This window comes from Sphaerodactylus townsendi, unplaced genomic scaffold (assembly GCF_021028975.2).
Source record: "Sphaerodactylus townsendi isolate TG3544 unplaced genomic scaffold, MPM_Stown_v2.3 scaffold_27, whole genome shotgun sequence".
Classification (NCBI taxonomy): domain Eukaryota; kingdom Metazoa; phylum Chordata; class Lepidosauria; order Squamata; family Sphaerodactylidae; genus Sphaerodactylus; species Sphaerodactylus townsendi.
Window position 1 is genome coordinate 93,700 of NW_025950440.1, and position 16,828 is coordinate 110,527.

At 45.6% G+C, this 16,828-nt stretch overlaps 1 protein-coding gene across 1 annotated transcript in view; it reads right to left on the bottom strand.

The window, feature by feature from the left end:
- The window catches only part of LOC125425304, a 35,137-nt gene that overhangs the window by 13,025 nt on the left and 5,284 nt on the right, over positions 1-16,828 (bottom strand). Inside the window, exon 4 of the mRNA XM_048482908.1 lies at positions 3,632-5,032. Coding sequence (XP_048338865.1) covers positions 3,632-5,032 — 1,401 coding nt within the window. The remainder of the gene's footprint in view (positions 1-3,631; positions 5,033-16,828) is intronic.

Sequence of the window (16,828 nt, forward strand, 5' to 3'; positions counted from 1 at the left end):
GCCCCACCTACCTCACAGGGTGTTTGTTGTGAGTGGGGAAGGGCAAGGAGATTGTAAGCCCCTTTGAGTCTCCTGCAGGAGAGAAAGGGGGGGATATAAATCCAAACTCCTCCTCCTCTTCTTCTTCTTCTTCTTCCTCCTTATGGTTGAAAAAAGCAGGCTATAAATCCAAACTCTTTTCTTCTACTACTACTTTGGTTGTATTAAGATTTTAATGTACTAAAGGAAGTGGCTTTATTCCCACTGCAATTATGCTACCGATAGCTAAATCTAATATTAGCACTACTTACTTATAGTGCCTAACTTAGTCTTTATTCTAACTTTGCTCTCTCAGAGAGAATACAATCAAGCTTTTGTTAGAGCCCTGTTTAATGCTCCAAAATGCACGCCCATTGTGGCGCTTTGACAGAAGGCTGGCTTGTTAAAAGTAAAGGCCGGGATGATAATGATCAATTACTGGCTAAAAATCCACCTTCAACCCATTGGACTAATCCTTTTTTTTCTGTCGTCTGACCCCCAGTCTTCTTGGAGATCTGGGATAATGAATAAACTCCTTTCTTTTGGTCTAGCACCTGACAACTTTTCAGAAATGGGCCTGAGGAGACCAAAATACTTGGTTAGTCAACGTCTGATAGACATCCCGTTGCAGACTGAGATGGCCCTCCCATGCCCCTACAGATTTATGGAAGAGTTGAGAAGGATTTTCCAATGGCCCCTTAACATCTATTCAGTGGTGGGATCCAAAAATTTTAGTAACAGGTTCCCATGGTGGTGGCATTCAAACTTTGGCATAGCGCCAATGGGGCTGAGCGGGGCACAACGGGGGCGGGGCAGGGCATTCCTGGGCGGGGCATTCCTGGGCGGGGCTGTGGCAAGGACGCAGCCGCTGCACCGGTCCTTGGGCGGGAAACGGATGCACGCAGGCGCAGGCTGCCACGCACGCCGGTGCACCTCCTGCTAGACTGCTTCAAGTTCTGCGTGCTACTGCTGAGAGGAGGGGCGTAACTAAGAAGAAGAAGAAGAGTTTGGATTGATATCCGCCCTTTCTCTCCTGCAGGAGACTCAAAGGGGCTGACAATCTCCTTGCCCTTCCCCCCTCACAACAAACACCCTGTGAGGTGGGTGGGGCTGAGAGAGCTCCGAGAAGCTGTGACTAGCCCCAGGTCACCCAGCTGGCGTGTGTGGGAGTGTACCGGCTAATCTGAATTCCCCAGACAAGCCTCCACAGCTCAGGCGGCAGAGCTGGGAATCAAACCCGGTTCCTCCCGATTAGATACACGAGCTCTTAACCTCCTACGCCACTGCTGCTCTAACAGACAAAAATCACGTGGCAGAATCACCAATTAGCAACCCCCTCTCGGTACACACAAATAATTAGTAACCTTCTCTCGGGAACCTGTGAGAACCTGCTGGATCCCACCTCTGCATCTATTACTTTCTCTCAATTTGGTGGACCTTCTCAGGGGAGTGTTTTCATGCCTTCCCATTGCCTCTGCTTACAGGGAGATTTCAGCATTTATCTATAGAGGTTCAATTTTGTCCTCGTAATGCAGGAGCTATTGAAAAGCACATATTTTTTTTTGGCACTGTGAATTTTATCAGGAAATTAGAAAAGGTTGGAGTTTGCCTTTGCTGACCAGAGTTTTTGGACATTTGGATGAGTTTGAGGTCACTTTTTTTACTTGAAGATAAGGACAATATTATTTTTCACACAGCGGCTAAGTTTTGTTACACAGCCAGTAGGGTGCAAAGGTCTCTCTGGTTGAGGTAACAAAAATGCTGATTGTGTATTGATTTATTTTTAGTTGTCTTTCTTTTTTTAATCTGCTGGTCAAATGACTGTAAATAAACAGAACTGAACTGCTGTGCACTGGAAATGACATCATCACAATCCCAGCACCATAGAGACACTCTGGTATTTGGACAAAAACTCTGTGGTAGAAGTTGTTTTTTGCCATAGGATTTTTTGCCCAAATTGTGTATTCAAAGTGCCGGTGAAGTGATAACATCACTTCCTGTGAATGGCAGAAAGTTACATCAATGGACTGAGGGTGACAGACCCCTAGGGCGTTTCCCCACTCTCCACAATCCCCCCTATGCCGCGCGCTGCTCTCAGTGCGCGGCATCCCCGGCGCACGCCTGGGTGTCCCCACGCTCTGTGCGGGGTCATCAAAAGGCACCGTTTACGAGAGTGCCAGGGATGCCGCGCGCTGAGGGGGCGCGACAGCGGCAGCGTCGGGGCGGCTGCACTGTTGCCGCCCCTGTCGTGGGGAGTGCCGGGGGACCCCGCTCTACTTGAGGAGAGTAGCACGGGGCTTAAGGTAAGTGGGGAAAGGCCCCTAGTTTGCTCAGTTTGCTGGTGGTAAGTCCCCCTGCTGGCAAGCTGAATGGAGCTGGAGGAGGGCCCCCAAGCAGGAGTCCCCCACGTCCAGCAAGGGTCTGGCAACCCTAGATTCCACTTAGAAATCAAGTGCACAAAGTATATTGCAACACACAGACACACACTCCTCTACTAGCATTTTGTAACTTTTCACACATTGCACAATAACAAAGGTTCAGCAAGAAGTCAAGAAAACTCTTTGTTTCCATGTGCCTAACAGGGTTACTATACCTATGTTACATGCAGTGGTGGGATCCAAAAATTTTAGTAACAGGTTCCCTCGCAAGCCCCCCCTCAGCAAAGGGGGCAGAGGCAAACCTGAGCCCTGGGCAAAACCTGAGTTGGATGCCCCCCCCCATGGGCAGCCACCCCACCATGACCCCAAAAATTTTTTTGCACCAGGTCATTTCTAAATCATCATCACATTATAGAAAATGCCCCAACTCACAAATCTGAACACAGCAATGGTGAAACACACAAGTTCTTTGATAGAGATTGGTGAGATAAAAGGTACGAAAGGCTGAGAATCAATGAATTGCAGGACCTGGAAGGGATTAACCCAGTTCAGGGAGTTACATTATTAGTCGCAATTGCTATATGGAACCTTCGCGTTCAAAGGCAGGATGCCTCTGTGGGGGGCGAGGGCGTGGAGATGGAGATGGAAAAGCGGACCCAATTAGTAACCCCCTCTCGGCACACACAAATAATTAATAACCAATTCTTGGGAACTGGTGAGAACCTGCTGGATCCCACCTCTGGTTACATGTATACGCAGATACTGGATGAGCGTCATAGCTTTAATTGATGAATGTGCCCCAACCCCATCTTCATAAAACCAGGAAACACTCTGACCTCACATAATTTCAGGGTACTTTTAAGGAAATTGCTACATGGGCTATTGAGCCAAGTCAATTCTGGACTGCAGTTTTATCACACTCTCTCTCTCTCCTCTACTTATCTCCAAACACTTATCTGAAGGTCGGAAAACTGATAAGGTGCTCATGAAATTTACCACATGAATTATTTGTATGCCCGTCTTTCAAAGGTGTTTGATTGCACTATACCCGTGGTGGTGGATCTTTGGCACTCCAGATGCTGGCAGGGGCTGATGGGAATTGTAGTCCATAACATCTGGAGTGCCAAAGGTTCTCCACCACTGCACTATACCCAATCAGAAAGAAGGACCTGGTTTTGTACTCTTTGTAAGTATCGTGTATATTTGATTACTGAATAAGAGCAACCTCATGTTACCTGGAAGAACAACCTCAGGATGTGAAGTGGGACCAAAACCCATAAGGTCACTATTAGGGACATCCGGAGAAGAAAAGACATTCAACATGTTCAGCTGGGCCACGGTGGTTAGATGGGGCTTTGTTTTCATTGCAGATTTGCCCAGCCTGTTTACAGCAAGCAGCTCAGTGCCATGAGATTCATTTCTTCTCCCACCATCAGCCACGTGTCGATCCCCATCTCCTACTCTGATGACTTGACCGTCCATTCGTTCTCCTTCCTCCATCTCCACATGTTGAAACTCCACGGCGTTGGAAGCCTTCTTCGAGATCTCAGAATGAGAACCCCGTGGCTGTAGGACCTGGTATGGATCCTCTTCTGGGATAATTCTAGGAGGAGAAATTGGGGGTCTCTGCACTTTTAAAGAGGCTTGTGGAAATGTTACGCCACTCAGGAAGCCGGATCTTTCAAATTTGGCTCTTCCATCATCTTTTACATACGGTGACCTCCAACGTATAGGGACACGGCCATTGTTTTCAATACCAACAGACTCCGTGGTGACTCCTGTGGCTTCAAGTTTAGATTTCATTCTGAACTTCTGAGACTCGGAAGGTATGATGGCCTTTTCTTCATCTGCGAAACCATTCAAACCCAGAACAACAGTTTTCTTTAAACTTCCAGGAAGGATACCAGTTCCAATTTGATATTCATCAGCGAACGGTTTTATAACTTGCCTCTCCTTCATGTCAATAACATTTTTTGCGGATTTCGAGAAAGAAAGCGGAGTGTAGTTACTAACAGCCGGTCTTAGTAATGCTTCCAAGTTTGAGGCATGGTTGGTTCTGTTCCACCTTTCTTTACTACTCAGAGACAGGTGGTTTTCATTGGTAGGAGCCCTGTTCACCTTCTCAAAGTCTGGTATACGTCTTGAGTGAATTATGTATGATGGAAATCCAGTACGGCTGTTAGATTTCAAAACAGGCTCTTCGAGAACCATATCACCGTTAGCAGAAGGTGACACTTCGTAATCTTCAAATATGTAATACTGCCCTTTAAAAGGCTTAGGGCCATGGTTTTGAGAAGCGGCTTTCGACAAAAACACCACGTGGGCCGCCTGAGCCCGCGTAGCAAAAATCAAGGTCCCGCGATTGCGGCACGCATGAGCGACTTTGTTTTCCACGCTTGACCTGACCCCCTGAAACAGAATCTTATCCTGATTTTCGTCACAATTCGGCTTCCCCTCGAATCCTTCGATGTATATCAAGATATGCTTGTCGGGGCCTGCCCAGATGGTCCAGTTACACCAGTTGTTGGCGTGAGCGTTGCTAAACATAGGAGGAGAAAACATCCCCGTGTCATCTTTCAAGGTAACGTGGCAACTCTGCACAGGAAGATACACCATCAGCCACGGAAACCCCGACTCTGTTGGGGAAAGAAGATAGAACAAATGTGTTTTCTTTAGTCATATAGCAACCCTCAACGTGCACCAGGCTTCACAGCATCGTTGATCACCTAATTCGGTGGTTCCCAAACTTTTTCAGGCTGCCACCCCCTTGGCTCCCTGGGCACATCCCTAGCCCGCCTCCCAACACACAAATATGGTGTTTGCTTTGGGGTGGAGGCAAATGTGCGTCGCGGCAAGATTTCTTGTATGAATGTATTTCCTCTAGCCCTGCTTTCACTTTCCACTCTCTCCGAAGCAAGCAAATCCACTCCCAACACACCTCTTTCTTGGTATGAGGCCTACTGCAAATTCAAAACAACTTCTAACACTGTAAGCCCACGGATGTAGTTCACAAATAAAATACGGCCTAATAAAAGTAAACCAATTTATCGAGCTGTTCGAGCAATATGAAAGGGTATGTTTGTGTCACACCTGTAATGTCTTCACGATTTAAGTGGCATGGATGTGCTTAGGGCAGGGATATCAGCTTCTCAACTTCAGGCTGCAAAGAAGAAGTCTTAGATCCCCACATTCAGTAATTTCAGTCTGTTTCTTTTCACCCGTGAGATATTCCACGATGACACCTGATCTCTAGGGGACAGAGATCAGGAAGGAGGGTGAGAGGGAAGTGAGAAAACAGGGAGTGGGATGATAAGACTAGGCTGACTGGCTGAATTTACCAGAAAATCACAGATGTCCAAACTGCAAGAAAGTTCTTCAATAAAAACAGAAAAGACAGGCAGTCGACCTGAAGACAATACTCACCTCTCTTTCTTACCATTTTATCTTAGATACTAACAAACACTTATAAATGCAAGGTTCTGCAAGATGAGTTAGAATTAAAGAATTTGTAATGTTCAGGAAAATATAACAAATGGCTGATACATTATAGGGGTTTGTAACTGTTAGAGAGGAGAAAATAAAAGATCTAGGTAAAAATATGTTATACCATAATCTGGTTCTGTAGAAGTTAGTACACACTGTGACGGTGCTAATTTTCATAAGGATGGGGGGAAATTAAGCTGGTTTAAAAGTAAAAGGTACTGTTTTAGTAATATTATACACAAGGTAGAAGTCAATCATGGAAGTCAATTCGTTTTTTATTTGTTCTTTATTCTTTTATTCTGATGTTTACTCATTCTTTCACACATCACTGTTATGGGCTTATGGTAATTTATGGGGGTTAAAGTTTTAGAAGAGTTTGAAGAGTTTGGATTTATATCCCCCCTTTCTCTCCTGCAGGAGACTCAAAGGGGCTTACAATCTCCTTGCCCTTCCCCCCTCACAACAAACACCCAGTGAGGTGGGTGGGGCTGAGAGAGCTCTGAGAAGCTGTGACTAGCCCAAGGTCACCCAGCTGGCGTGTGTGGGAGTGTACAGGCTAAGCTGAATTCCCCAGATAAGCCTCCACAGCTCAGGCGGCAGAGCTGGGAATCAAACCTGGTTCCTCCAGATTAGATACATGAGCTCTTAACCTCCTATGCCACTGCTGCTTACACTATTTTCTGATTTTTTTCCTATGTAGAGCTGCTAGTCTACCATGTTTGCAGTTATTTTTAGATTATAATTAAAAAAAACTTTAAAAATGCCATTACAGCTGCCACCATCAGCTAGAAACGCATAACCACCAAATTCCCCTATAACAAAGCCACAATACTGACAACCCCTGAGGTATTATTCTAAAATGTTTATTCCAAAGTATAATTTAGTTCAATGGACCTACTCTTGACCAGAGAGTACTCTGAAGGGCAGCATGCCAGCTTTAAAAATTTGTTTTGCTCTTCTTCTGAATGTCATTTCAGAGTCACCCCTGAAGAACAAAGCAATTTTTTAAAAAAAAAAGCATACCTATGTCATCCCAAGGTACTTGGGAAACCATTTTGTTTTCAGCATCAGAGGGAGACTGTGGACTGTGCAGGTCTGTGGTGTTCTTCTGAGATAGTGTCTTGATGAACGTTCTTAGGATATTAACACTGGAAGTGGTAACTTCCGGGGTGCTCCTTTGCCATTCAGCACTAGGTTGCATTTCTTGAGGCCACACTGTCAGTCCTGTTACATCGTCTACTGATTGTAAAAGACTGGGAAACACAGCTTGAATGTGCATGTCTGTACGTAAGACTGAGATAAGTGCCATGCTAGAGATAAAGGCACGATTCATTACACTTGTCTTTTCGCCTGCAACTGGCAAAAATACGAGCGGTGTCTTGGTGACAGATTCGTTCTGAGGAGATTGTCCATTTGCTGTAAACCCGCCAAGGGATGGAAACTGTTTAGTCTTAGACAGCGAGTTCAAGTCTTTGACCGTATCAGTGAAGAGAAACCCCTTGTCTTCCTCTTCAGGCGGTGTAACAGAGCCGTCATCGCCTTTTCCTTCCGACAACCGCTGCTTGGTGAATGCCATTCCAGTGGTTGAAAGATGTTCCAATTCTGTAGCAGCAAGAGCAGTGGAGACACTATGGATTAGGACTCCCACCGTAGGATCAACCGACCCAGAAGACTGAACTGTGAGGAGAGACAGATCCTCCTGTTCTGAAGCGCTGGCTGCACACTGGATGCAAGAGGTCACATAGCTCACAGTTTTGGCTCCATTTGCAGCCAGCAGCCGAAGAGAAGGGGCAATTTCATAAACTGGGGAGAAAAAAGATGGCGTTTGTTCAGTCACTGGAAAATTTACTATGGTTGTTGGGGATGCAGAAAGCTCTAAATGCACAGCACTTGGAGATAGGACGTTCTCCGTTTCTGAATCTGTTTCCCAAACGGCTGCTGTTTCAGTAGAGGCACCTTTTAGTCTCGAGGGGTTAGGCCTCAGCCTCTCTAAAGAAAGGACTGGTCCAGTTTCTGAGGGAACAAGAGAATCCAATTCAGGGAGAGAAAGCGTTTGGTTTGGTTCTACATAGTGGAGTGGATCGGTGAGCAACATAGAAGGGGAAAGATCCAGGTCTACAGCAGAAGGGGTTGTTTCTTGATCTGGGATGGCTAATGAAAGGATTGCTTCAGAGCTGTGAGAGAGTGAAGATTTCGGTGCCTCAGCAGAAAAAGGAAGAATCGGCCTCATCCTGAAAGATTGGTCATGATCCTGGCTGAATATGGAAAACTCAGGTTCTGTGGAAACAACCGTGGCCACTGTGGATTCATCCAGGAAGAAGGACAGCTCTGGTTTCATGGTTCTGTCAACAAAATGGCTGCCCTCTCCTACCCAGTTACTCTTTTGTGATTCACCCAGCCTCTCAGTAGCTAGATTCAGGGAAATATCAGCACTGGTGATGAGTTCTGTTGCCACAGGTGAGATATTTCCTATGACCCTGAATGATTCAGGGTAGCTACTTTTTGTGTTCAGGTACAATCTTCTGTATGGTGAACTGCGTGGCACTGTGATGGCCAAGCTGCTGCTAAGCAGATCAGTCTCTTCCACACCACGTTCTAAAAAGGGTTTAGTATCCAACAGCGTGGTGCTTTCCTCAGGAGCTGGAACAGTTTTACTTTCCCACTCAGTCATATAATAATCATCACTGAAGAGTAGCGCAGAACTACCAGAACTACCAGAACTACCAGAACTACCAGGTTTGCCTCTGAGTGGTATCTCGGAAAGGACAAGGAAAGAGTCTTCCTGTATTCTGTTCCAGTTTTGTTCAGGGCTGGGTAGCACGTCAATCTCAAAACCAGGGGCATCTCTGCTCAATCCTTCAAGAAGTTTCACGCTTTTTGGGAAATTTGTCGATATACCCTCTTTCACACTGTGAGAATGAATACCATCTTGGTTCAGTTCTGTGGTAGCCTCCAAGGTAGGAGACGCAAGCCAAGAATGTGTGGCCAAGGCAAGGTAATCCAGTTGTGCCAATCTGCTAACCACTTGTGGATCATTCCTAATAAAGGGCAACAGTCTGGTAGTTGGAAGCGCTGGTTCTTGTGTCGGGCTGGAAGTTGTGATGAAGGAGGGACTTAGATGAGGAATATAAGAAGCAACATCTGGAGGAGTGCTTGACTGAGTGAGATGGCCCCAGCTAGCATGTCTTCTTGTTTCTATTAGCATTTCAGGACTGTAAGAAAATGTTCTATCTATAGAGGACACAGACAGCAAGCTGGGATTTGTGAGTGTTAGGTATTCAGTGCCTGTCCCTTGCCAAACAAAACTTGGAAGGTCCACAGCTCTCGAATCTTTCCTCCTTGCTGGTGAAAACTCTCTAAGTTCAGTCACCTGGTCAGTTCTATGACTTGCAGATAAACTAGTATTCATGCTGTCCCACATCAAGAGAAATGGTTCTTTTCCAGACAGAGGAAAGCTGGTGAGAGGTGAGCGGGAAAGTTCTGGGGTCAGAATTTCTGACGAGCCAACGATGCCCTTGGGAGGAACCTTCATTTCATGGTGCTTGAAGATATAGTATTTGCCTAAAAGCCTTTCTTTCCTAAGATGGGCAGTCTGCCTGAGCAGGAGGACCACGTGGACTCCTTGACCATAAGTGGCAAAAACATGAACCTCTTTCTGCCAACAGGCGTAGATCACGGCGTTCTCCGCCAGAGAAGAGACTCCATGAAAGAAAATCTTATCGCCGTTCACATCACAGCTCTCGTTGCTTCGAAATCCTTTGATATAAATAACGATGTGTTTTCGAGAACCTGCCCAGATAGTCCAGTTACACCAGATATTTCCTTGAAAGCCATTCGGGAATGATGGGGGAGAAAATTCACCATGTTTCTCCGTTAGGTCCGAATGGCAGCTTTTCACCGGGTTGTAGAGAGATGTCCAAGAGAGATCTTGCACTAAAAGGCAAGAAGATGAAAGAAGTTAATGGTACTACTGATTTCTTCCATGAGTAGTGCTATATCTCCCCAGCTATCTCACCAAGGGAAGCTCTTCTGTTTTTCTCTTGGTATTCCTGTGATGGGCCACCAAAGACGCCTTACAGGGAAGTAATTCTGGAAGAGTTAGGCAATATACCATTTCTATGAGCTTGACCAGGGAGAATCCTCTTTTTAAAAATTTTTAATTTTTTCTAGGCCCCTCCACTTATTGGAGGCAGACCTACTGGTGATCCCTGGCCCTGCTAAGCATCCTCGCTGGCTCCTGGCCTACAAGGGCCAGGGCTTTTACGGCTCTGGCCCCTACCTGGTGGAACAGGCTTCCAGGTGAGATCAGGGCCCTGCGGGACTTACAAAGTTTCCGCAGGGCCTGTAAAACAGACCTGTTCCACCAGGCGTTTGGCCAGCTGGGATGATGTCAACCCCGCCATAAGAACATCTGGCCTCCCGTGGGTACATAAAGGGGGAAGGAGGGGTTGAAGCCATCTGTAGTTTTAGTATTTTATGTATTATTTTATTGTAAATTATGTATTATGATGTTTTAAATTGTTTTATTGTTGATGGACACCGCTCTGAGCCTTCGGGGAGGGCAATAAATAAATAAATAAATAAATAAATAAATAGATAAATAGATAAATAGATAAATAGATAAATAGATAAATAGATAAATAGATAAATAGAAGATCTCCAGTCTTCATTGCTTTATATAGCAATGTGGAGTCACTTCCACATTAGGATTCACTTTGTGTTGCTCATTCATTCCTTTTTTCCACAAATTATGACATACAAAATTGCAATTAGGGCTTGCTCTATACATGAGTACTCAGCTTGCTGGGGGTAAGTAGAGACGACTGGGGAAGCCAGTGGCAAACCACCCCATAAACAGTCTGCCTAGTAAACACTGTGACGTGACATCACCTCACGGAACTACCTTCACCTACGAATAATAAGAACATAAGAACGTAAGCAAGAGCCTGCTAGATCAGACCAGAGTCCATCTAGTCCAGCACTCTGCTACTCACAGTGGCCCACCAGGTGCCTTTGGAGGCTCACGTGCAGGATGTGAAAGCAATGGCCTTCTGCGGCTGTTGCTCCCGAGCACCTGGTCTGTCAAGGCATTTGCAATCTCAGATCAAGGAGGATCAAGATTGGTAGCCATAGATCGACTTCTCCATCAATCTGTCCAAGCCCCTTTTAAAGCTATCCAGGTTAGAGGCCATCACCACCTCCTGTGGCAGCATATTCCAAACACCAATCACGCGTTGCGTGACGAAGTGTTTCCTTTTATTAGTCCTAATTCTTCCCTAATTCTTCTTTTGGAAATCCAAGTAGACAATGTCCACTGGTTCCCCCTTATCCACATGCCTGTTTACACCCTCAAAGAACTCTAGTAAGTTTGTAAGACAGGATTTGCCTCTGCAAAAGCCATGCTGACTCTTTCTCAGCAGGTCTTGCTTTTCTACATGTTTGATAATTTTATCTTTAATGATAGATTCTACTAATTTACCAGGAACAGATATCAAACTGACTGGCCTGTAATTTCCCGGATCCCCCCTAGATCCTTTCATAAAAATTGGTGTGACATTGGCCATCTTCCAGTCTTCAGGGATGGAGCCTGATTTCAGGGATAAGTTGCATATTAAAGTGAGAAGATCAGCAATTTCATGCTTGAGCTCTTGCCGTTCCACTGGGCAAGACCTTGCTGACTGGGGTGCTGTGTGGTTTCCGGGCTGTATGGCTAACCCTAACCCGGAAACCACACAGCACCCCAGTGATTCCGGCCGGGAAAGCCTTCGACAATACATCTTGCTGACTGTTTACTCAGATGTCTCCTTCAGTAACGATTACACTTTCGCCTTTGTTTACAGCCTAATTAGTTCCTTCTTACGTCTATGGAATTTATAAGTCAGTGTTGGAAGAGGCACTGTTTTTTTTGCTTCGTAGTCAACTTGTCAACTTATTTTTAAATTTTTATTTTGATTGTATGCCCATGGCCTTATTATAATAATGATTAAAACATAACATAAAGGGAGTGGCTTTGGGTGCAAGGTGGAATCACCCTCCAAATCGGAACTGGTTCCTGAATGCCCTGCAAAAATGTGTGTGTGTGTGTGTGTGTGTGCGCGCGCGTAAAGTGCCATTAAGTTGCATCTGATTTATGTTGATCCCAGCAAGCAGCTTTTGAGACCAGTAATTAAGAAGAGGTGGTTTGCTTCTGCGTTCCCCTATAGAGCTTTCTTAGGAGATCTCCCCTCCAAATACTGATCCTGCTTAGCCTCTGTGCTCTGACAACATCCAGCTGTCATGCTGTCTTCCCTTCCTAAAGTGTATCGACAGCATATTATTTGTTTATTTATTTGCATTTATTCCCCACCCTTTGCCACAGTTTCAGGGCGGGTTACAATAAAAAAGCATAACTATCTCAAACAATGTTAAAATCACAATAAAACCCTATCCGAAAACCCCCCAACAATCTAAAATCTCAAGCATTCACCTTACCCACCCACACAAAAAGAAGGGGTGTACGGGCACCTCGGGCCCCCCCGGCAGTGGGGGAAGTGTAACCATATGCCCAGATAAAGAGGACTGTTCTCGTCAGGTGCTGAAACTTCAACAGAGTTGGAGGGAGAGCATTCCACAGTGTACGGGGCACTGTGGAGAAGTCTCCTCACTTCTGAAGGGGGCGGGACAGCCAGGTGGGCCTCCCCCGCCAATCTCAGTGCCCAGGCAAGAATGTATGGGTGGATACTACAACAACGACCGACCAACGGCCTTTATTGGCATACAAAACAAGATACACTATCTCAGGTACTCAAGATTGAAGCTGTATCGGGAATTATGTTGGAAGCAGATAGAACGGAGGGCAATTCAGAAGGACACTCGCCCTCGGAAACCTCAATAGGACACAAAATGCCCACATTAGAAAGCATACAATAGCAGCTGCATTTTCATAATTTTAAAATCCTCATATAACAAATCTGGAAAAAAGAAAGACAACAGGGAACACTCTGGAATGCAAATAAATTGCCAGCAGTTACATATGTATTCTCCACAAAAAAGAAACTGTGATCATTAATATGAATGGTTGAAAGTATCCATAAATGTTTTTGCTTTGTACGTATTTTATTCTTGGCTTGCATCCTGAAAAATGCTCTAAAAAGCTCTGATATTTGTCATTCGGCGTGACTGTCTCTTGGTGCTGATCAAACCCTTTTTGATCTGAATAAATTAATTCTTTAATTTTAAATTGATTTTGATTTTTGCTTTGACTATCATATTGTGTATGATCTAAACTTGGTATCTTGGCTTAAGGCAAACGAGAGCCCCTGCCTTCCATTGAGGTAAAAAAGGGAACTTCTCTCTGGCTGGGCTCATGGGTTTCCTGTCTTCCATTGAGACGGATTGGAATCTAGGTCCGTGCTAACAGGCAGAGGTCCCCTAACCCTACCCACTTTGTGGGTGTAACCCCCATGCTCAGAATGGGTTGACCCAGAAAGGGGTGGAGACTCAAAGCAGCAGAAGGCTGCAGAGCTCATGTAGTTTGGAGGAGACAAGGCTACCAGACTCGGACCGTGATTTCTATAAGCCCTTAACACCTTGTTAAGGGTTTTTTATGTTTGTAATGGGTGAGAGTTCTCCTGGAAACCTTCATCATGTTGAATCCTGTTCACCAAGCCCTTGGAGTCTTCAGGAGCCAACTCACTTGCAAAGAAGAATTGGACTTGGCAGTATCAGTAGACTGTAAATATAAGGACTTGAAAATGCAACCTGAACAGGACCTTGAAGCGTGACATTAAATGTTGATGTTATATGTTAAGAAAGTAAACCATTTTGTTTTGTTTTTAAATTTGTTGTTGCAAACTCATTCCAAGTTCTGCCCCACAGAACCCACAGTTAGAGGTTACATGGGCACACTTGGTGGGCACTACATTGGTCAATCCTGCCTTAGGGAGTTTTTGGTTTGCATGGTTTTCCCAATCCGTAACGCCAGCCCCATGGCATTGTTTGTTCTTATGCTGTTTGATTGAACTGTTTTATATTTCACAATCCACTTTGGCCATTTTTGCATGGCCAAAATATCCCGGGGTAAGCATGGAAAATATCCCTGTGCAGCTGGGAATTCTGCATGGCTCCCAAAGCTGCACAGGATCTGCCCAGCTGTTGCCCCGTGATATTTACCATAGCCTGGGATTTTAAAAAATCATTAGTTTGGAGATTCTTTTTAAAAAATCCCAGTGTGACCCTGCTTGTTGCCTGTGCCATGCAAAAACCAATCAGGAGTGGGACCGGTTTATTTTTCTCACCCAGCTACCTGATCGTCCATTCAAACTGCATCTCAAAAACAGCAGCCAATCAGAGTGTGGGATACTGGGCAAGCTCATAGGTCAGTGGTGGCGAACCTTTGGCACTCCAGATGTTATGGACTACAATTCCCATCAGCCCCTGCCAGCATGGCCAATTGGAGTGCCAAAGGTTCGCCACCATAGTCATAGGTGCTTCCAGCTGCCACTCAAAAGCAACAGCCAATCAGAACAATCACTTCATCTATTTTTCCTTAGTACAACCTTTATTTTAAACCAATTAGTAGACCTATTCACTGGTTTTCTCTCTCTGGCAGCAAAATCTTATTTTAAACCATTAGAAACACAGATCAATTTTTTCCATTTCCACAGCAGATACACAAAAACACCGATTGGGAGCAGATGACGAGACGAAAATTGGTTTCTAGTAAGACTGGCTTGTGTAGGTAAAACTCCTTTGGAGCGTGGTGCAATGCTCTGTTCTCCCAGAAGGGGGCACCATGACCCAGTCAGTGGAGAGAGCCGGAGTGTGGCTGTGCCGCATCAGCTTAAGCTAGGATCAGGGCTTACTCCAGTAGGAAAGGGCCAGGGTATGACTGTACTACACCCGCCCAGCAGCCTGATTTACCTGCCTGATGTCCATTCAAGCTGCCACTCAAAAACAACAGCAAATCAGAACACGGGACATTGGGCATGCCCAGACATGCTTCTGAAGTGAATCCAGAAGTCTGGCTCATGCAGAACAAACTGCACTATTTCTAGTTCTGCTCCTGGGCACAAGCAGAGCGCCATGCGTAGGCAGGAACCAGGATAAAATAACCCAGGTATATATCATCCCAGCTCAACCCCCGGTGTAATAGCATCGTGCAAAAACAGCCTTTGATTCTCAGTGGGAAAAAGGCACACTTTACCGGATTAAAATACAAAATAAAATAAACATCATCTATTTTGCTTACAATAACTATATCAGGTACAGTCACCGATTCAGCCACTTTATCGCAGAGTTGAAAGATTTTAGAGCAGGCAAAACCTAAGCCATAATCTGAGCTCTGTCACACCTAAATCAGGGTTGGCTCATTGATGCTTGGGCACTACAGGTAAATAACTGTACTGCCCCCTGCCCTGCACATTGGGGAAGCTACTGTTGACGGTCTGATTAGGCACTGCTGCCCCTCTGGTAGGCCCTGAACTCTCCCTGGAAGCTACAATGAACAAAGTGAGGCTATTGTACTTTGATCACATTATGACAAGACAAGACTCTGGAGCAAACCATAATGCTAGGAAAAAGTGATTAAAGGCAGCAAGAAAAGAGGAAGACCCAACCTGAGACAAATTGACTCAATAAAGAAAGCCTTAGGCCTCAATGTACAAGATCTGTTAACCACTGGACATCTTGGAGGACATTCATTCATAGGTGCACGATGAGTCTGAAGCAACATGATGCCATTTAACATACACACTGCCTCTGGTGCCCAAAGGAATAGCCTAGAGCATAGGTGTCAAACCTGCAGCCCTCCAGATGTCATAGACTGCAGTTCCCATCATCCCCTGCCAGCATGATACTGGCAGGGGATGATGGGAACTGTAGTCCATAGCATCTGGAAGGCCACGAGTTTGACACCTGTGGCCTAGAGCATAAGTGTCAAACTCACGGCCCTCCAGATGTTATGGACTACAGTTCCCATTATCCCCTGCCAGCATGATGCTGGCAGGGGATGATGGGGACTGTAGTCCATAACATTTGGAGGGCCGCAAGTTTGACACCTATGGCCTAGAGGTACCAAATGGATGGGCCAGCCCTGACTGGAATAATCACACGTAGGTACTATCAATGGATTAACTTTTTCACACTTCAGGACAAAGAACCTAAGGCACTCAACCCAATCCCAGAACAAATCTGTACTCCGGAATCTGGACTATCATAGCCACTGCTATGTCCTTGCAACTCTGGACTCTCTGAAAGTCATTGCAATCTACCAACCGGAGCCAAAAAAAGGCTAGTAAGGAGCTAAGTACAGGAAATGGGTGAAGAACCCTCTCTTCACATTCATCCACTGGGCATGCAAACACAGGAGAGATGACCAAAGAGAACGTCTATGTTCAGAGGCAGTAAACCTCTATAACATCAAGAGCCTCGACCTCTATGCATTGTTGTCATTCCTCCAGAGGAACTGGTTGGCTACTGTGTGAGGTAGGATGCTAGACTAGATGGACCACTGGTCTGAGGTAGGCAAGATGGACTACTGGTCTGATCCAGCAGGGCTTTCCTGATGTTCTTATGAAGGCCTCGGCCTCTATGCCCTGTTGTTGGCCCTCCGGAAAAACTGGTTGGCTACTGTGTGAGGTAAGATGCTAGACTAGATGGACCACTGGTCTGAGGTAGGCTAGATGGACTACTGGTCTGATCCAGCAGGGGTTTTCTGATGTTCTTATGAAGGCCTCGGCCTATATGCCCTGTTGTTGGCCCTCCAGAGAAACTGGTTGGCTACTGTGTGAGGTAGGATGCTAGACTAGATGGACCACTGGTCTAAGGTAGGCAAGATGGACTACTGGTCTGATCCAGCAGGGCTTTCCTGATGTTCTTATGAAGGCCTCGGCCTCTATGCCCTGTTGTTGGCCCTCCGGAAAAACTGGTTGGCTACTGTGTGAGGTAAGATGCTAGACTAGATGGACCAC